Source organism: Festucalex cinctus, chromosome 4 (assembly GCF_051991245.1).
Source record: "Festucalex cinctus isolate MCC-2025b chromosome 4, RoL_Fcin_1.0, whole genome shotgun sequence".
In the NCBI taxonomy this organism is placed as follows: Eukaryota; Metazoa; Chordata; class Actinopteri; order Syngnathiformes; family Syngnathidae; genus Festucalex; species Festucalex cinctus.
In genome coordinates, this window is record NC_135414.1 from 31,832,514 (window position 1) to 31,852,865 (window position 20,352).

A 20,352-nucleotide genomic window follows, 5' to 3' on the forward strand; every position below is an offset into this window, starting at 1 on the left:
ACGATACCGGAAAATACATCATCACCAGGATTTGAAATGATATATATATATATATATATATATATATATATATATATATATATATATATATATATATATATATATATATATATAGTATCGGGCTATTAAAATGCTGTCCATATCACACAGCACTTGTACTCAGCATGCGTTATTCATACATCTACAATGCGATTAGACTTCTTACAGTATTTATCTGCTTTTACTGGCTGGAAGGAAAAACAACAAAAAACAAACTGCAGCCCCTTCACCTTACAAAGAATGACAGAACATTTAAATCGCATGAAACCAGACCCTTTATTGGTCCTGCTGGGGGGAGAAGAAAAAAAAATTGTTTTTAATACAACCAATGTTCAAATATTGTTTTTGTGTGCAAAGAAAACAAAAAACACGCCGATACACAAATATATCTAACTGAGGTAATTCCAAAAACTGAAATTCCCCATTAGCTATAACATTATTCGTGTTTTTCCTTATACAGGGTCAGGCAGAATGATCTGACACATTTGTAGGGTTTAAACAAAAAAAGTGTTTTTATTTTCGAAAAGTACGTATAATGCCATTCTGTTTCATTGGGTTTTGAAAATGGAATCGGTCAAACGGGATCCGTTATTGTCTACACACTGTCGAAGGCGTTCACGAAAATGCAGTAACTGAAGCTGGTAACCCACAGCAAGACGGCGTCACGAGCTGGTACGGGATCACGTCCGCCAAGTTTGAAGTGCAAACGGAACGAACGCTCGTTTGTGTTGCACTTACACATTCGTTTGTTTTTTTCCACAATGTAAGCGCCATGTTCACCAGTCCAATTCATGGCATCATCTGGAAAAGAAAAAATAATAATGGCACTATACAGGAAAAAAACAAAAAGGCATTATATGAAAAAAAATGGCATTATATGTACTTTTCGAAAATAAAAACACTTTTTTTTCTTTACTTTCTTTTATTAAACCTACAAATGTGTCAGATCATTTTGTGGTCAGTGGTAGAGTGGTCATCTCCCAAACCAGAAGTTGCGGGTTCAATCCCATGCTACTGCAACTAGGGGTGTTAAAAAAAAATCGATTCGGCAATATATCGCGATACTACATCGCGCAATTCTCGAATCGATTCAATAATCGATTTTTAAACTTCCATTTTTAATGGAAAAATATTCAACAAAACATCTTACTTTGGGTTAGGATTCACACCTTCAGCATGGAAGAATGTTTTATGAACGTAACATTAAGCCTTAATATTTTATTTTAATGCTGTTCAAGCATGAAATAGATCACAACCTGTATAAGACTGAAGTTTCAGATAAATAAATAATACATTTTCACACAAATCTACAAGTTTACCGATTAGCATTTTATAGATTTGAATGAAACAACAAGCGACTTATAAATTCGTATCGGGATTAATCGGTATCGAATCGAATCGTGACCTGTGAATCGTGATACGAATCGAATCGTCAGGTACTCGGCAATTCACACCCCTAACTGCAACCACGTCGAAGGATCCTTGAGCAAGATACTGAACCCCCCCAGTTGCTCCTGGTGATGTCATCAGTAGTCGAATGTAAAGCGCCTCGCAAGGTGGAAAAGCGCCATAGAAATGAAGTACGATTTACCATAGGAACAGACAAGTCTTTTTTTTTTTTTTTTATTCTTCTTATTTTGCATGGTGGAATGCCTGGAAACAGTTTCTTTCCTTGTTCAGGCAAAGATGCACTCTGCATTTCTCGCAGTAGACATGCGAGAAGTGGCCGGTGCAGAACTTGCATCTCTGTCGGGGTTCCCAGGTGGGGAAATGATCGAGACCGTCTTTCCGGACGTCGGGCGGCACCCGGGCGGCTTTCCTCTTGCGCGGGGGGCTCGACATGGCTTCCAGAGACGACAGCGCTCTGTCCAACTCGTTGGCTTTCCCCGCCCGCGTCAGGGACGTGGCGACGGAAGCTTGAAACTTCCGCAGGGGGAGGGGCTTCTGATCGGGGTTGAGCCGTTTCAGGTCTCGGCGGTACCGGATCCAAGCGTTGACCACCGCCACGGTGACGGTGTGCCACCAAATGTACAAGTACCACCGTCGAGATCGGAGGCCGTACTTGTAAAGCGCCGACAGCATGTCGAAAAGGACGAGACCTCCCACGAACGCGTTGTACGCGTCGACGATGGCCGGCGTGGGCACGGCGACGTGCCGCTTGGCTTTCGGGTCCCAGCGCTTGACGTTGCGCAGCGGTTCGACGCCGACAAAGGAGGAGAGCAGGTTGACGGCTTTGCCGTCGTACCATCTGACGACGACATCGTGGTCCTGGTTGACCCGGAAATCCACGCAGCCTCTTCCCTTCGACTTGAATTCTTTCTCGTCCATCAGCTGGCAGCTCTTGACCTTGTTGGTCGGGACGGCGCCGATGAAGTAGATCCCTCTCTGTTTCAAGCGCTCCGCCAGTGGGACCGTCGTAAAAACGTCGCCCGCAAAAACTTTGTGATTTCTCCCTCGCGGGAGCGTTGAGGTCATCTTCAGGACGACGTCGCCGGCTGGACCGACGTCGGATCTCTCTTTGTCGGCGTTTTCCGCCCCTTGGCAGACGTCAAAATCGTACAGGAAGCCGCTTTGTCCGACCCGCCCCCACATCTTGAAGCCCCACTTGTGAAGTTTGTCGGGCATGTAGCAGCGCAGACTGGATTTGCCGTTGAAAGGAACGACCATCTCGCCCACGGCGTGACATTCCTCGGGCGCGATCAACAGGAAGCGCTGGCGCAGCTTCTCCAGCCAGGGCCGAAGTTTCCACAGTTTATCTCTTCTGGCGTACTCCGACACTTTGTGGTTGTCGCAAAAGTGAATCAGCGCCAGCAAATGGTGGAATCGTTCGCGCGACATCACGTGACAGACGACGGGGTACTCGGTCTCCAGCTCCCAGTAGGCTCGTTGGTTGGGCATCTGGACCAGGCCCATGTGCATGTACATTCCCAGAACCTGCTCCATTTCTTTGGCGTTGGTGTTGACCAACTTTTCCTCTTTTTGAACGCTGTACACGTTGGTTTCTAATGCAACTTCCTCAAGCATTTCCTCCGTCACAAAATCTTTGAAATACATGTACGGGGTCCAGTCGAGCCTCTCCTTGGAGTCTTCCTCCACACATTCCACAAAGTCAACAACTGGAGGTTCAAACGCTTTTCTTATCCACTGGTACTGCTTTTTTGCTTTGCTCCTTCCCGACTGCTTTTGTCTGGCGTCTTCTGCTTTTTTCGTGTCCTCTTCCGGATCTCCCTCGTCCTCGTTATTATCGGTGCTTTCCTCAAAACTTGCAGTCGTCCATTCCTCATCGCCATCATCGTCTTCCCCGAGCTGCTCAATGTCACTTGAGCTTCCATCCGTTATTACGTTCAACGCATCTTCGATCTTGCGTTTTTTTGCCATCTAAAAAAAACACACACACAAATTTCATGATGACGTTCTCCCAAATCTGAGCTGATCTCAGATTCCCGGTGATACAACAACCGCATTTCATTTCTGAGATATCGCAAATTCCAAGTTGGCCATCTCAGATTTTCAGAATCAGGAGGAAAAAAATGGTCCAAACATTTTTGTCCGTGGCAACCAGCATGTTCAGATATCGAGACAACCAACAGAAGCGAACATGCCCCTCCCCCTAACTTTGTGGTTTTGATCATGCACAGCGAACGGAGAAGAAATTTGCAACAGAACAGCAAAATCAGTTCAAGGCACATTTTCTGTCACCTGCTGTCTCGGCGCCTTGACAAGGAAACATGATGCAATAAATACTTATAATAATCTGATGTGTGTTATCAAGGATATCTAAACATCACGATACGATATCACGATATGAAGCTGACGATACGATTAATTATCACAGTATTGTGGGGAGGTTGGCAATATAAAAAAGGTCACAATATTGCAAAAAAAAAAAAAAAAAAAAAAGTCTTATTTTTGTACATAACAGCAATGCTTAATATTGAGGCACTTACGTGCTAATGCATGCGCACATTGGAGTCGGTCCACAAGCATATATTACGTTCGCCTTCATCTCATCGGATTTGAAACACAGAAGGGCCAAAACATGCCATGTGAAAATTAAACTGCGCTAATAAACTAGCCAACAGAGGCTGCTAGAACTTTACAAATACAGACTTTTGAAACAGATGCACTGCTTTGAATATTGTGACATGACCACGACGATATTGTGGCACTTTTAATATCGAGATATTGCCGCTATTGTTACATCTCTAGTGTCATTTTATTTATTTACTTTTTTTTTTTTTTATCTGATTCAGTTATGAAAGCATTACTTCTGGTGTTCTCTGCAATCTGTGCTGAATTGTGCTTTAATGTATTAAAAGAGATAACCACAGATTTTTGCATTGTTTACATGTCAACTTTATTCTACATTTGGTCTGAATTTTCTTGTCAGTCCTAAAAAGATAACACACAACATTCACAGTAGAAAACTCTTTTTTTTTTTTTGGGATGTAAATGTAAAGGGTTCCCAAGTTGCTGCTTCTCTGGCATGAATAAAATCAACAGTGTGGTTTTCCTCTTTAAAAACAGTCTCAAGACATTAAGAGGCATAAAAACAACAAAAATGATAAACAGTCACGACTGCAAACTTGCAAATACCGCATGGCAGGTTTAATACTTTGCAATCTTACCCTGGCTGTTATCTGATTGTAACTTTTGAACACAACGTATAGAAGAAAAAAAAATTAAATTCAGTGTTGTCTCGTTCCTGATTTTTTGTTTTCTCGTTTTGCAGCCAAGTTGCAGAAAAAGAGCAGCTGTTGTTGGTATGTGTCGAACGGTCAAAGCTCGATTTCTGGATGTTAACGCGCCGACCAGCGCGTTTTGGGCGCGTGCGGCGTTGACAACAACGAGGCGTTCAGTTCCGTTTCTTTTGCGTCGTAGATCATGCTCAGAATCTGTCGACGAAGTCTCATCCTGGTGAGCGGATCTTTGATTTCCTTCATTTCGGAGGCCACCTGCCTGCCGAACGATTGGTCAACGTCGTCGGTGGCGCCGAGCAGTTTTTGCGAGAGGCGCTTCAGAATCGCAACCTTTTCCATTTCCAAATCATCGCCGCCGTCCCTCGCCCTTTTTTTGGTGCTTTTCTCCGCCACCTGGCGAGAAGGTGACGACTCGGCAGAGTTCGGCTGAGACGACGGTCTCACTGCGTTGGACTCCTTGGTTGGGGGTGGCAACGTGCTGTTGGAAGACTCCGACATATCTTCCCCATCATCACTGCCTTCCTCGAGGTTACTCATCTGGAACAAGAGATATAATTAGCAAGGAAGAGAATAATGTATAACTCGTTCACTGACACAAAACATATTTTTAAAGAAAGAATAACGTTTGGATTTAACCTTTTGGTACCTGGTATAATTGACTACCAGCAATTCAATTTGTCCTCTCTAGTGGACATTTTTAAACCTGAATATCCCCGACCCAGTGCATACGATTGAATTAACTCCTTTTGTGCTCTATAGAGGACATTCAGAGCTTTCCAATGATACCAAATGTGTAGGGGTGGGGCTTTGCTACCTTTGGTTGCATCATAAAAGAAAATGGCTTCCCTCAGTGCAAGCACTTTTTTGGGAAGAAGTAATACAGTTTTTATTTAACAAATTTTGGCTTTAAATCTTAGCATGTTTTCTATAAGACTCTTAAGAACACATTAAAGTATTGTTTGAATTATTTTAGCTGTATTTGAGCCGAGCATTTAAGTTTAAAAAAAATGTCCTCTGTAGTGGACACATCATAGCTTGTAAATAAAAACTTTCTTTTGCAAGTATTCCAGTTACTTCACAAAGATTGGGGAATATCAAAACTAAACATGATTGGACAATAGCCCTGCGATTGGCTGGCAACCAGTTCAGGGTGTGCCCCGCCTACTGCCCAAAGCCAGCTGAGATAGGCTCCAGCACCTCCCGCGACCCTTGTGAGGAATAAGTGGTCAAGAAAATGGACAATATTTTTTTTTCCCTGGTAATCAGGAGGTTCAAATGCAATGATGCCATCTATTGGCAGAAAAATGACCTCAACACAAATCAATATCACACTTTTTTTTACAGTACAGTTTTTCCATTTCAACTCAATTTGATGAATTCTAACTTGAATGTGAACCTACATTCAGCGTGCTCCGAGTCGATCTTTGGGCCAGAAAAGAACGCAGAAAGTCCAAGCTCCTCAGGATCCATTTCTGCCTGAATGTGGGTTCCTTGTCACCACTCTCTTTCGGTCGCAGCAGTTTTCCATATTGTGTTCTTAGTGAGGCAGCTTTGGTTTGGACCTCTCCAACTGTTACATATAATAAAAGTAAAAATGTACTTTTTGATTCATACACATACGTACAAATATTTGACGTGTTACGGTTATTTTGTCAGACAACAGCACGTACGCACAAAGCAAAATCAGAATTTCTGCGGCTCGTGGCCCGCTCACCTGGTCGCCGAAGCTCCTTGGCTATTTCCCGCCAGCATTGCTCTTTTTTCACTTTGTCGTGGTAGTCCCGCGAGGAAATATCAAAAAGGCAGGGGTACTGCTTCCACAGCTTCACAAAGTGTTCCTCCACGTCGCCGTTCCACCGGCGAGCAGCCGAAGCACTGGCTGTCACTCGTTTCGCCACTTTTCGCGGCCTCTGCACGCACACGGCACAGTCTCTCGTCAGGGGCGGGCACTTTCTTCCTATTGGTCAGTGGCAAGGAACCAAATCGTAGGGCGCGGCCGCACGACGCGGCGAGACAAACACAAATTCGGATGCGCCGGACGACCCGTCGCGACGGCGTGCACTGTGACACATCAAGAGAATTCAAAAATCGGCCCCCAGACAGCGAACGTTCGTCAAAAAAATCGGGACTCATTGGTGTCGTCTGACCTCGGCACTGCAAGTTATACAGGAAGTAGCCGAATCAGAATATACAGTATATTTGTGCCTTTTCTGCACCATCAATTGGAAACAACGTCCTGTCTTTGTATAATAAAACAGAAATTTGGATATAATGTTGTTGTTTTTTTAATTCGATTGACAGATTATTCAAATTATCATTAGTGAGCAAGTATACAATTCAAAAATGGGCAGCTAACCAATGAGATCGGTGATGGAATGGTTATCAGCCAATCTCACTTATGATCAGAATCTGAATTAGCAGCAAAAAATAAAAAATAAAAAATTGAAAATCAACTTCCAAATATGACTTTTGATTTGTGTCATATTTGATACATCCGGTCACAATGCTTTATATTTCTACATTTATAACTCAAATATATCATAACACACCAATCAAACATATCAGTATTTATAAGGTCACGGAAATGCCATCAGTTGGGTGATAGTGCCCTCTAATGGATTGTCAGTGCAATGCATGTGTCAGATCATATACGTCAGGGTTTTAATGGTAAAAAAAATATTACACTCATGTAATAGAGAGCTCAAAATGTCTTGTATTTAATATGATATGGCTTATAGTTAAAGGGGAAGTCAACCCTTTTTTTTTTTTTTACAATAATATGTTCAATGCAGCCCCACTGGTCTAAATATGGCATTCTGGTTATTATTGCATTGGTAGAATATGAGTCCAACTGTTTTTAATTCATCTGAGGGGGCGGCCATTTTGCCACTTGCTGTCAACTGAAGATGACATCGCAGTTGTTCGGGTCTCAGGTAACAACCAATTACAGCGCAGCTTCAGAAAACAGGTGAGCTCTGATTGGTTGTTGTCTGAGCAACTGTGATGTCATCTTCAGTCGACAGCAAGTGGCAAAATGGCTGCCCCGAGATGGATTAAAAATGCCTGGATTTTGTTTCGCAACTCTTATTCCACAAATGTAGTATTAATCAGAATGTCATGTTTAGACTAGTGAGGTCATATAGAACATATTGTCAGGAAATGTTCAAGGTTAAGTTCCACTTGCTCTTGGTTGCTCGATGATATGTATAATGTATCAAATGCAATAACATGAGAAGTGGCTGATGCAAAGTAACTTATGATACATTTAGACCAAAACGTGAATTTTTGTCACGCGTGTTTGCTTGCCAGCAGGTTTTCCTTTTGCCTGAAAGACTTAAATTTAGGCTCAAAGTTGAGTATAGTATGTACTAACTGTGTATCTGTCTTCAAAAAATACATAAAAGACAAAACAAAAAGTTAGTGTAGTAAACAAAAGTTTATTTACAGGATGTAATATGTTGTTCTGCTCATCATCCAACAATTTAAGACTTTTTCTTGGCCTCAACGACATAGTTCAGAATATGACGTATGACCTCTTCCCTTTGTTGTGGCGGCATTGTCATGACGATAGAAAGGATGCATTTGAAGGCATCTTCCTCGTCGCTAATCGCTGCAGAGTCCAACCGCCGCTTCCCCAGCAGGAGAAGATCGTCATCCGCTTCCTGACATGTTTGTCTTGCGCTCTGTGGAGCTGTTATGAAAATTCAAACAACATATTTAGTGACACAAAACAGCGTTGAACTTTTTTTTCTTTCTTTGAAATGTTGAAATCAGAGAGAGAGAGAGAATGTGTGTAATCTGACCAACCTCTGTCAGATGCAGATGAGGTACACGGCCGTGCGACTTGGGCTTCCGCACCATCATTGTGGTACCGTGCAGCCGTGTCTTCCTCGAGCCCCCTGCCCGCGTTCCCGCTCGTTTCCCACGGGCACACAAAGGGATCGAGGAAGGAAAGAAGCGCAGAGTATTTCCACCTCTTCCTGGGAAACGCCGCATAGCCACTTTGTTCCTCTCGCTGATCCCTTTTCTTCTCCTTTAAATAAGTGTCTCTGAGTCCTTTCCACCTTTTTTTGCACGTGTCCTCTAATGGAAAAAATATATATGTGAATGAACGCCACTATACTATCAGAAAAAAAAAAGAATATTTACATCATGGGTTTCATATTTTTTAATAGCATGACATACCACTCGCCTCAACCTCCTTTGAAAATAACTAAATGAGATGTGTTAGTTTATCTCATTTATCTATCCATTTTACAAACCGCTTATTCATCCTGCCTTCAAGGTGTTCGGTTGGTGTTGCTAATTTTGTTGCGCTATCGCTAGCTTGGTTCCAATTTCAACAATTGAACAAACAAACAAACTCACTTACCGGACAATCCAACCTCCTTGCTGATCTTCCTCCAAGCCATTTTCCTTTTGACTTGGACCTGGTACACGTAGTTTGCCGTGTCGTACAGCTCCGGGTATCCGGAAACCGCCGCGATCAATTTCTCCTCCAACGTGCCCCGATTCACGATGTCGACTTGCTGGTGCCGGTACGACTGCGCCAAAAATTTTTTTTATTTGAGCCGACGAAGCGGGCAAAAATTCTGTCCCGAAACGCTCCAAACATGCAACCGCACCCGACTGCGGAAACTGCATTGACTATATTACGGAAACATGCCGCCAGGTAATGCTCCAAACGTGCTCGATCTGCACATAGAAATGTTTCATATTTGATATGCACAATTTGAAATGCTGGTCATGTTGCGTGGGTCAATACAGTAACAATTCTGATTCATGTTTCCATGTAAAAAATGAAACTTTTCCTTACCCTACTGTATAGTGGCTCAGGCTCCTTCACCTCTTTCATATGTTGTGTATCTAGCTCCTCTTCTTCCTCTTTAATGTGAGAGGGCTCTGGCTCCTCTTCCTCTTTAATGTGAGGGGATGCAGGCTCCTGCTGCTCAAGATGGAGATCTTCACCTACGTCTGCAGGACAAGTAATTTTGAATAAATAGTACTGCAACAGCATTCATTTTTTTTTATTAAAAAATTTAACTTTGTTTACAATTTATTGCAGCCTGTCGGGAAGTTATAAACAATCCATTTTGTGTTAAGTGTTTATTGAATAATAGAAGAGTTATTCTGGTTTTCAAGAGTGAAGGGGACCGCGCACAGTGCACTACTCACGGCAAAATAACCCATTTCGCGGCCAACTTGCTGCAATCGCGGCAAAAGAACCGTTCGCGCCAGTTCAAGAGAAATAAAATAAGTAAAATAACGCTCGTAGGAGAGTTGCTAGCCACGACAAAATAACCAGTCTTTTATTAATTAAATAAAAAAAAAGAAATTTGACAAAAACAAAACAACGTAAGTATTAGAAAGCGCGTTAAGTTACTAAAAAAAAAAAAAACAAGCAAGTGTAAGAAGTACACAAACCTGGTCTACATTGTTGCTTGAAAACAGCGTCCAGATTTCCAAGTTGTTCTTCATTCCCCTCGTTTGCTCCACAAACGTCCTCTTCGTATTCTTCTTTCTTCACTCTTTTTGTACACATGTTTACACGAAAAACGCTTAATCTCACGTGTCTCTTTGTTAAAAACTCCAAAGCTAAGCTAAACTAAGCTAAGCTCAGGAAGCTATGGAAGTTTCAACATGCACCGACGCAACTAGGCAAGTTTATCCGGACGTTTTAATAATAATGATATACCACTCCTTTAGGTAAGGCGTCAAAGGTTCTGTAGTACGTTCGGTAATTTAGGAAGAACTATTTAGTGAAACCCGTTTGATTATGCGAATTTAGCCTACACGGAAGTATAGTAAGAGTCTGGAAGTACGGCATCTTCACTTGGACAAACATAGGTTTTCGCCAAACCGTATTTGCGTCAAAGGCGCTTACAAACAAAAACAAAAAAAGCTTAAAGCTTTAATAATGACGATAGAAAATAAACAATGTAACCTTGAGTCTTGATTCACTACTATACTAATTAATTAATTATATTCTATTATGATTACCGTTTTCTTTAATTTCGCCCTACCTTCGCCAATGTAATATGACGTCACCTACTGTTTTCAAGAAGCTTCGTTACACAAATAAAGTTTGTCTTGCGGTTGCTTGGAAAGTAACAACGTTAGAATTTTAACGGTATCCCCGTATTTATTTTTTAAATTGACTCCTCCTGAGCATAGTCGAAAATCCGGGTACTCTATGAACGCGCCGATACAGCCATTTTGATTTTTTGAAACGTTGGTTGCTGACTCAAAACTCAAAATGGCGCTTTATAACCGACGTGCCTACGTGGCGGCCATGTTGGTGAGGGCCACTTTCCCACACATTATTTGATGTAAAAGAATGATTTCTTAATGTGTGATCCCGTGGGAATTTAGTTTTGTTTTTTTTTGTTTTTTTTTAAGAAGCTGAGCATTATTTTTCAGATCTATTTTTTGAAATCACTTTTCGAACCATTAGCATTGGTATATATATATATATATATATATATATATATATATATATATATATATATATATATATATATATATATATATATATATATATATATATATATATAACAAGTTAGGTATCCATGGATTGCGGGGGGCGGTGCTCATGCAGTAGGATAGGCGGGGTATACCCTGGACTGGTTTCTAGCCAATCGCACTAATACTAATTGGGCATTTGTAAATCTAAAAAAACAAAACCAAAAAAAAGACAAATGTTTTTCTTTGTTCAACATTTATCATGGAAGGGCCAGATTTTGTCTGTTGCTTTAATAAGTGTTTGAATATTTTGATCTCTACTTGAAAAGTCGTAAAATGCAGTCTGGTCTTTCTAAAAGAGGGATTACCACATTTGCTGTCCCTTCTCAAGGTTTGTCCGTTTACCGTAGAGCTGTCTAGGCTCCAACAAGATACTGAACACTATCAGTGTTTGAAGACTTGTGTTTTATTTCGGAGCACATATACACTTTCACAAAGAGTAACTTGATTTACAATTTAGTTCGAGCTTCTTTCCTGCACCAGAACACTTGTGTCTCTTAAGCTGAAGCTTGGCATGGAATTCTTTCGCACAAACACTGCAACTGAAAGGTTTCTCACCAGTGTGCGTTCTTGCGTGTGTTGTCAAATAAGATCTCTGAGTGAATCTTTTGCCGCAAGCGGAGCATGAAAACTGTTTCTCCCCAGTGTGCGTTCTCATGTGTCGAACCAAGACTGAGCCGTCGCTGAAAGTTAAAGTGCAGACTGAACAAGCAAAAGGTTTCTCTCCAGTGTGGATCCTCGTGTGGGTTTCCAAATGTCCCTTCTGAGTAAACCTTTTACCACAAACTGAGCAGGCAAAAGGTTTCTCTCCAGTGTGCGTTCTTGCATGTATTCCCAATTGTCCCTTCTCTGTGAATTTTTTACCACAAACTGAACAGACAAAAGGTTTCTCCCCAGTGTGTGTTCTTGTGTGTGCGATTAAACGTCCCTTTAAAGAAAATCTGTTACCACAAATCTTGCATGCAAACTTTTTCTCCTCAGTGTGCGATCTCATATGCAGGACCATCTCCGAATGTTCATCAAAACTGAAGTTGCAGACTGAGCAGGCAAAAGTTTTCCGCCCAGGGTGTTTTCTCATGTGTCTGTTCATCGATGACATTTTGACAAAAGTTTTGTCACACTGAGAACATTTCACGCGTTTGCTGTCAGCGAGACATGTCAGATCGACTTCGGAGTGTTCATCATCGTCGTTGTCAGAAGAGCGTGACGTTATGTCGTCACTATCCGAAAGCGGAGCCAACGGGCTGTCTGCTTGTGGTCGTCCACAGATTTCACCTTGACTTTCATCATCATCATCATCTTCACTCTTCACAATGACAGTCAATGGAAACTTGCTGATATCGGCCTCCTCCTCTTCCTCTTTCAAGTTGGGTGGCTCCTGCTCAGGATGAAGATCTTTACCGACAACTGCGGGACACAGGAAGGACAAACAAGTTTTGCTCAGTTATCAATAATGGCCAACGCGCTGCTCTTGAGGAAGTCCATCCACTTTCTCTGACTAGAAGAAGCAATACTATGACGTTAAAGTTAGGTTGGACCACCTTCAAACATCATGATTTTTTTTTTTCAATTTTGCATTTCACTGAATAGAAACGAAAAGAAGCTCCATGTATTTGTGAATTTCCACGGACATCCAGCCATGGACTGGGATACATTTATTTTGTATGTGTGGCCACAATATAGATTTATGCACACACATTTGTGGGCTTCAGTGTTCACATGAACAACTTTGACATTATGGCAAGTAAATAGAAACTGTAATGATTGGTGTATTTAATGTGTCTTTTTTTTCTTCTTCTATTCTCAGGAATGGCCTGCAAAAGTCAGCTTTTTCAGAATGCATTTGTAGCTTTTCGCCAGTCATTGTGGCCATGAAATGAATGTTTTGTGTGCAGGCTATATTGTGGTAAAAATTACCCCCCGAAATTGAAATGACATGTACGGCTGAGGTTCCACAAACATCTCATGTGCCGTGCAAAAAACAAGCACAAGTCACACGTGTACACATTCATTTCCGCTATTTTCAGAATACCTGCATTATACAGGATAGAATATGTTGATGGAGTGTGTTTCCAATTCTTGGTTTGTGTGCAGCTTTATAACCAGGGGCACCTGAAAACTCATCTGTATTATTATTAAAAAAAAAAAAAAAAAAGTGAAACTTGGGACCAAAAAACTTCCTGATGTTCAGCAAGATTATTTTTACCACCAAAGACGAGCCAAAAGGATTTAAAAAAAAAAGAAAAAAAAAAAGTACCACAGAGCGTAAAAGTGAAAGGGGGAATTCAGAAATGACACTCAAGAAGCGAGAGTTGGAAGTGAACAAACCTGCTGTGAGTTGACATTGTCGTTCGTTCTCCTCTTTTGTTCCAGAAAGTTCCCTCTCATGCGCTTCTTTTACGCTCTTTGTACACATTTTACGCAATAATCACAACACTTAACACTCGATCTTGATCTCTATTTAGCGATGTGTTGACAACAACAAACACGTCTCTTTGTTAGCGGCTAGCAAGCTAAGCTATGAAACGCTAAACAAAGCACGCGAAAAATCAGAATACGAAACTTAGTGAATGATGTTTTAATCCAGTAAAGTAGTGATGGGACGAGCCGTGTCGTGTCTTTAGTCCGTTCAGCACACTTTTGATAAGACTATTTCATAAAGCATGTTTGTTGACAGAAACAAACCCGAGTGGGTGTAGCCGTTGTTGTACGGAATCGTCAGTAGGACAAATGACCAACATATCCTAATCCTGACTGTAGACGTGTACTAGTTGTGCAATATAATCAATTTCTCTGCCTTTTCTATGTCTCGGTAAATGTTTTAGCATTTTTATTATTTTAAAAATATCCCAAATTGTTATGCTTGACTGTTACTTTAATTTGACCACAGTGGCGTTGTGTACGTTATGCTCTCGTTCGCTAACTTGGTGACATTTCGTGAACGAGGGGTTGGACCATTTATTCGGCGCAGGGAGTGATTGGTTGTATCAAAAACAATATTTGTATAGCTGGGGATGTGTGTCTACATGAAGCCTTGAGGAATGAACCTTTAGTGAAAAGCGTTCAAATTCAAGAAGCTTCATTCACGACATTACGTCCTTACAGGTGAGGCCTGAAGGGGGCGTTCTCGTGGGAGGCAGTACAAGGCACCGTAGAAGAAGCAGCAGCAGCAAAGGAGGATGAAGAGGAGCAAAACGAGGCAGAAAATAGACATTCACAACAACTACAGTCCTTTACATGACTGTAGATTGGCGGCTAACAGTAAGTCTCACAACTACTTAACTTGAGTAGAGTGTAGATTCTACACGAACGATATTCTACACTGTAGAATATCGTTCATTAATTCTCCCTGTCCGACAAAACTCGACTTGGTGCACGTTGATGCTAGTTGGGCTTAGCTTGCTTAAAAAAAAGAAGAAAAAAAAAAGAAAAATAGGTTCGTTCCAAGCGATCTGTTGCGATGAATGACGAATTATTTCACGTTTGTCACTAGTTTTTCACGGGTCAGTTATGCAACGGCTAAAACAGCTAATCGCCCTTTTAAATATTGTTTCGATCCAAATGCTCAGTTAGATTCGAGCGACAGCGAAGACGGTCGGCGACGCCACTGGTATGTTTATTGAGTCTTGGTTTGTTATGTCAACTTTTAAGGCCTTTCCACACGCCGTCGACCAACAAATTCATTGTGTATGTTGTGCTGCGCTTTGCAACGATGCAGCGCCGTGTCACGACGGCAGGCGGCGCACTATGTGCCTTGAAAAACTAAAACACGGGATGGATGGAGGCCCAAATTTTTTTGACATCGCAATATGAGACTTGATTGAGCAAAGTATTTGACTTTGTCTTCTTATGTCCCACAGGTATCATCTTTGTCATCAGCAGCAGAAAGCCGACCTCCACCACACTAAAATGGAAGAGAAGTCGATTTTTCCGCACATGAAAGAAGAAGAGGAGCCGGAGCCTTCCCACATTAAAGAGGAAGCGCACGAGACTGACATCACCGACTTACCAGTGATAGTCGTCGACTTGAAGAGTGAAGGTGATGAATCGGACGCAAGTGAGGAGAATCGAAGGGCGGAGCCTCCAAGCTGCAGCTCAAGTCAACACGGGACCACAAAAGGAAATGGAGGCCGCCGCGTTAGATCACAAGCAGAGAACATCTTTGCTCCGCTATCAGAGAGTGACTTCACGTCGCGCTCGTCTGTCACCGATGACGATGAACATTCAGAAGGTGATAAGACGCGTCACGTTGGCGACAACAAAGACGTGAAATGTTCTCAGTGTGGGAAAACTTTTGGTTCAAAATGGGGTTTGAAATCACATGTGAGGATGCACACCGGAGAGAAACCTTTCGTCTGCTCAGTTTGTGGGAAAAGATTCTCGATCAAGAGAAGTTTAATGAGACACACAAGGACGCACACCGGGGAAAAACCTTTTGCCTGCTCAGTGTGCGGTCATCGGGTCATTCAGGTGACCCATTTGATAGCGCACATGAGAACGCACACGGGAGAAAAACCTTTTGTTTGCTCAGTCTGCGGTAAGAAATTCACGCAGAATGCGCATTTAAGAACGCACGCGAGAACGCACACCGGAGAGAAACCTTTCGTCTGCCCGGTGTGCAACTTCAGTTTCAGTGACAGTTCGGCATTGGTTCGACACAGGAAAAGGCACACTGGTGAGAAACCATTCAGCTGCAACGTGTGTGAAAAACAATTCTCCCGTAAGGATCAGGTTAAGAGACACAAGTGTTCTGTGGAGAAGAGCAGCGGCAATGAAGATTTAAATCAATTGTAAAGAAAGTCTTTTTACTCTTTGCAAAGCTGTTCAAGTGTGGATGTAATCCTAAATAAAATCAATATTATCAAACTGTGATGGTGTTCGGTAACAATGGCGGGAGCCTGAATTTGGTGTAGTTACATTGGAGTTGTTTTCTTTGATTAAGCTATTGGATGTTGCGTCAAAGCACCGATTTTAGGACCTGAAAAAAAGTCTTGCATTAAAATAGTCCCATTGACCTGATCTACTGTCACTTTATCATTGCACAAATTAATACCCTGTATGCAGAACTGTTGTCTTCTCTAACCATAAATCAAAGGCAGCAGAATATTTGTTATCATTTTTTCATCATGTTTAACAGAACGCTGAAAATGATACATAGTGCAGAAGTCCTCATACTTGAACAGATTTATACCATCAAAAAGTGAGCAACCACCCAGATCCCGCTAGTCGTCCTTTCTTTTATGTAAACTGATTTTGTACTCCACAAAATACAGGGCGATTCAAAAAGAATGACCCTATTTCATGATCAAATATTCTATGACGGAAAAAGCCAGCTGAGATATGGAACAGGTGTTACACCACTTGGACAAATTACGTCACAGCGTCATCCGCATGCGAATTACATCACGCAAATATCACGAAAGAAATCATGCAACACGTCAATTTTTCAGTGGAAGAATAAACTATGAACGTTCAACTGTGTATTAGCTCGACTTAACATTCGTCGGTTGCGATAACTACGGCTACGATCTCGTCGTTTTCAAGTCCCATAATCCTACACCAGTCTCTCTTTTATTTAGTCACAAACCTAGAAGGCAAAAGTTTGCTCTGATGGCTTATTTGCTACATTCTAGAGTGTTTTGACGACCCGGATGAAGAATCGGTTGAGGGTATTTTTATTGTTTCAATTATTGTTAATAATATTGTAGTTTAAGCATGTATCAGAAGAGGGCAGTATTACGCTCAGTCGCAAATTACACTGCGGAATAGGAAAGAAGAAGAAGAAGAAGAAGAAGAAGGACAACCCAGCTTCTGTTATTAATCATTCCTGAATTAAAACTGTTACTGAACGCACCGAATCGTCGACACGTTATGCTTCTTTACTGGAGTAAAACAGCATCAGTGTCCGGATAAACACGTCACGGTGCACGTTGAAGTATCTTTCTCAACCTTAGCTAGCGAGCTAGCTTGGTTTAGCTTGCTAGCAGCTAACAAATGGTCGCGTTTGTTTTGGACACGTCGCGGAGTAGAGATCAAGAGTGAGTGCAAAAGTGCTGCGATGTGTGCAAGTCGTGTAAAAGAAGAAGATTGCGAGGAGGAACTTTATGGAACGGACGCTGTTTTCACGAGGCCGCAGAATGCACACGGAACAGGTTTGGTCTCTTCTATTTAAAAAAAAAAAAACAATCTCCTTGTGGTTATTTTTAATGTGATCCTTGTTTGTGAAGTCGTACATTCAAGAATCTGTACTTGGTGGATCTGAGGGTGTACCCTCATGATGATGATGATGATGATGATGATGATGATGATGTGGTCCGCAGAAGTTTGGGGACAAATTAAGTAGTCAACCAACCGACTGATATCACTTTCAACTGCTCTTTTTCGCAGTGTCCAAAGTGTCAGTGTGTCAACTGTCAACATGAGTGACCCAATAAATAAAACAGATAATAAATGCTCAATGGCAATACTGAACACACAAAAAAATTCAATACAACATAGTTTTCTTGCCAGCTAACTCATTTCATACAAAATTGACATAGTGAAAACGCTTTCATCCTTTTTTTTTCATCGGACGAATGAGCCTGACTTGACTTGACTTAACTTGTGGATGAACAATTTATTCAAACTTCAAAGTCAAAATGTCTTCTTTTTTTTATTTGATCTGAGTTTCATGAAAAAAAGACATTCATGTCAACACTTTTTTTCATTCCTATTTTAATGACATTTTGAATTAAAAACGTCTTTGCAAACACAAAGAGTGCCTGGCCCCAATTTAAATTTGAAAACATACTCGAGGCTCACCAAAATCTTGAATCACAATATCGGATCAACACAAAATGAAGACAAATAATTCACAAATACATCAATTTTGTAAGAATATTCCATACATACTCTATTTGCAAAGCACAAATTCTGAGAAGAAACTGGTTCATGATTCTTGTCTGCAAATAGCCAGCAAGCCAACGTCACGATATGATATCAATCTTAGCAGATTGGTCAGATTCATGCTGTTGTTTTCACACGAGAGGTTGATAGCAAAACTATGGCTGAAAAAAATCTTGTATCCAATATATCGGCCAATCAGATACTATTGACTGATATACGTCAAATATGGGCACAGACAACTGAGACAAGAGCAATGTGTTAACTTCAGACTTGTTCAAACCTTGACACCAAGCAATGTGTTTGTCATCTTGTGTCCAGCAGATGTCAGTGAAAAACATTTTTGTCTTGAGCCTCGCCAGCCTGACAATGTTGACGTTAAAGAGGAAGCGGAGGCGTCTTCCTACAACCGCATCAAAGAGGAAGAGCAGGAGGCTGATATCACCCGGTTGCCTTTGACCTCTGTTCCTTTCAAGAGTGAAGACGATGAAGGCAAAGGTCAACGTGAGGAGAACGCGCAGTCTCCAAACGGCAGCTCAAGTCAACACGTGACACCCAAAGGTGATGGAGAAGCAGACAGTCTCTTAGCGCCGCTATCCGATGGTGACGGCATAACGTCGCACTCCTCTGACACTGATGATGATGATGATGACGATGATGATGATGACGATGAACACACTGAAGGAGAAAGGACACGTCGCAAGAACAACAAACGCTGGAAATGTTCTCAGTGTGACAAAACGTTTGTTTTCAAGTCGGTTTTAAAGATTCACATGATGATCCACACCGGAGAGAAACCTTTTGTCTGCTCAGTTTGCGGCCAACGATTCTCCCGTCGACAAAATATGACAACGCACACACGAATCCACACTGGTGAGAAACCTTTTGTCTGCTCAGTTTGCGGCAAAAAGTTCTCTCGCAGACAAGCTGTGACAACACACACAAGAGCGCATACGGGAGAGAAACCTTTTTCCTGCTCAATTTGCGGTAAAGGATTCACTGAAAAGCGACATTTGAAAACACACACAAGAACGCACACCGGAGAGAAACCCTTCAAATGCACAGTCTGCGGTAAAAGCTTTTTCATCAAGAAAAGTCTGACGAACCACACGCTAACGCACAGTGGAGAGAAACCTTTTGAATGTCCAGTTTGCACGAAAAGATTCACCCAGAAGGGATATTTAATGTTACACATAAGAGCACACGGTGGAGAAAAACCTTTTGCCTGCTCAGATTGTGGTAAAAGGTTCTCTCTCAAAGGAGATTTAAGAAAACACACAAGAACCCACACTGGAGAAAAACCTTTTGACTGCTCTTTTTGTGGAAAAAGATTCTCTGAAAGGGGAAATTTGATGTTACACACAAGAACACACACTGGCGAAAAACCTTTTGACTGCTCGGTTTGCGGTAAAAGATTCTCTGAAAGGGGAAATTTGATGTTACACAGAAGAACTCATACTGGAGAGAAACCCATTGCATGCACAGTTTGCGGTAAAAGATTCTCTCACAAGGGTCATTTAAGAAGACACACAAGGACCCACACTGGAGATAAACCTTTTGAATGCTCGCTTTGTGGGAAGAAATTTTCTGATAAGGGAAATTTAAGAAGACACACAAGAACCCATTCTGGAGACAAAACTTTTGCCTGATCAGTTTGTTGCGAAAGATTCACTGACAAAGGATATTTTGGAACACACTGCAAATTGTCTGTTTACATTCTCAACTTGTTGTCAAAAATTCTCTTTGCAGTGTGTGAGGTCATCTGTGTTGAGGATCACGTGAACAAATGTTTCCAAATGGAAAGTGGAAAGAAACGGACTTTTTTTGTGGTAAGATAGAAAAGTACACTTGTGATCTTGAAAAAGTACAAGTTGTCGTGGGGCGATCGTGTTCAGGATGTTTCTGTTGCGGCGCTGCTCTGGTGAAAGGTAGAGAAGGAAATAAATCGGATGTTTTGAAAGCCAAAGTGAGAACAGTGTCTGGCGTCAAATTAATTTGAAATGAAATAAAAAAAAAAACTGGCATGTTTTATTATTTACGAAAAGTAACTATTTTATTTTTTAATAATTTTTAATACAATATTGAAATCTACAAACAAGAAAGCGATGAGAACTGGCTTTATGCTTTTTTTCCCTTTTTTTATGCTTTTATTTAAGTTTCCCCCTGGCTTGTTTGTTTTGTTCTTTTGTATGTATTAATAACGTGTTTG

At 41.4% G+C, this 20,352-nt stretch overlaps 4 protein-coding genes across 4 annotated transcripts; 2 read left to right on the forward strand and 2 right to left on the reverse strand.

Annotated features, from left to right (window-relative positions):
- Positions 1-296: 296 nt before the first annotated feature.
- On the reverse strand, positions 297-10,940 carry LOC144018138 (piggyBac transposable element-derived protein 2). Its single transcript, XM_077520325.1, has 3 exons — positions 10,164-10,940; positions 9,556-9,713; positions 297-3,417 (listed from the first exon to the last, which is right to left on the reverse strand). Exons 1-3 carry the CDS (start codon positions 10,279-10,281, stop codon positions 1,672-1,674), a joined length of 2,022 nt encoding a protein of 673 aa, XP_077376451.1. The 5' UTR covers positions 10,282-10,940; the 3' UTR covers positions 297-1,671.
- Positions 10,941-11,659: 719 nt separating this feature from the next.
- Positions 11,660-13,955, reverse strand: LOC144018168 (uncharacterized). The gene is made up of 2 exons (XM_077520371.1): positions 13,590-13,955; positions 11,660-12,668 (listed from the first exon to the last, which is right to left on the reverse strand). Exons 1-2 carry the CDS (start codon positions 13,675-13,677, stop codon positions 11,692-11,694), a joined length of 1,065 nt encoding a protein of 354 aa, XP_077376497.1. The 5' UTR covers positions 13,678-13,955; the 3' UTR covers positions 11,660-11,691.
- On the forward strand, positions 13,579-16,231 carry LOC144018171 (uncharacterized). The gene is made up of 3 exons (XM_077520375.1): positions 13,579-13,594; positions 14,367-14,522; positions 15,122-16,231. The coding sequence occupies exon 3, from the start codon at positions 15,171-15,173 to the stop codon at positions 16,053-16,055; it is 885 nt and encodes a 294-aa protein (XP_077376501.1). The 5' UTR covers positions 13,579-13,594; positions 14,367-14,522; positions 15,122-15,170; the 3' UTR covers positions 16,056-16,231.
- An 804-nt stretch (positions 16,232-17,035) lies between these two features.
- LOC144018152 (uncharacterized) lies at positions 17,036-20,299 on the forward strand. The gene is made up of 2 exons (XM_077520348.1): positions 17,036-17,413; positions 18,465-20,299. Exons 1-2 carry the CDS (start codon positions 17,320-17,322, stop codon positions 19,790-19,792), a joined length of 1,422 nt encoding a protein of 473 aa, XP_077376474.1. The 5' UTR covers positions 17,036-17,319; the 3' UTR covers positions 19,793-20,299.
- Positions 20,300-20,352: the final 53 nt, after the last annotated feature.

Bases quoted from the DNA above. Each gene is read 5' to 3' on its own strand.
- LOC144018138 (XM_077520325.1), bottom strand. From the start codon at position 10,281: ATGTGTACAAAAAGAGTGAAGAAAGAAGAATACGAAGAGGACGTTTGT. The intron at 9,714-10,163 runs GTTTGTGTACTT...CTTGTCCTGCAG, and splicing joins CAAGCAACAATGTAGACCAG to ACGTAGGTGAAGATCTCCAT. The intron at 3,418-9,555 runs GTAAGGAAAAGT...TGTTTTTTTTAG, and splicing joins CTGAGCCACTATACAGTAGG to ATGGCAAAAAAACGCAAGAT.
- LOC144018168 (XM_077520371.1), bottom strand. From the start codon at position 13,677: ATGTGTACAAAGAGCGTAAAAGAAGCGCATGAGAGGGAACTTTCTGGA. The intron at 12,669-13,589 runs GTTTGTTCACTT...TGTGTCCCGCAG, and splicing joins ACAATGTCAACTCACAGCAG to TTGTCGGTAAAGATCTTCAT.
- LOC144018171 (XM_077520375.1), top strand. From the start codon at position 15,171: ATGGAAGAGAAGTCGATTTTTCCGCACATGAAAGAAGAAGAGGAGCCG.
- LOC144018152 (XM_077520348.1), top strand. From the start codon at position 17,320: ATGTGTGCAAGTCGTGTAAAAGAAGAAGATTGCGAGGAGGAACTTTAT. The intron at 17,414-18,464 runs GTTTGGTCTCTT...TCTTGTGTCCAG, and splicing joins GCAGAATGCACACGGAACAG to CAGATGTCAGTGAAAAACAT.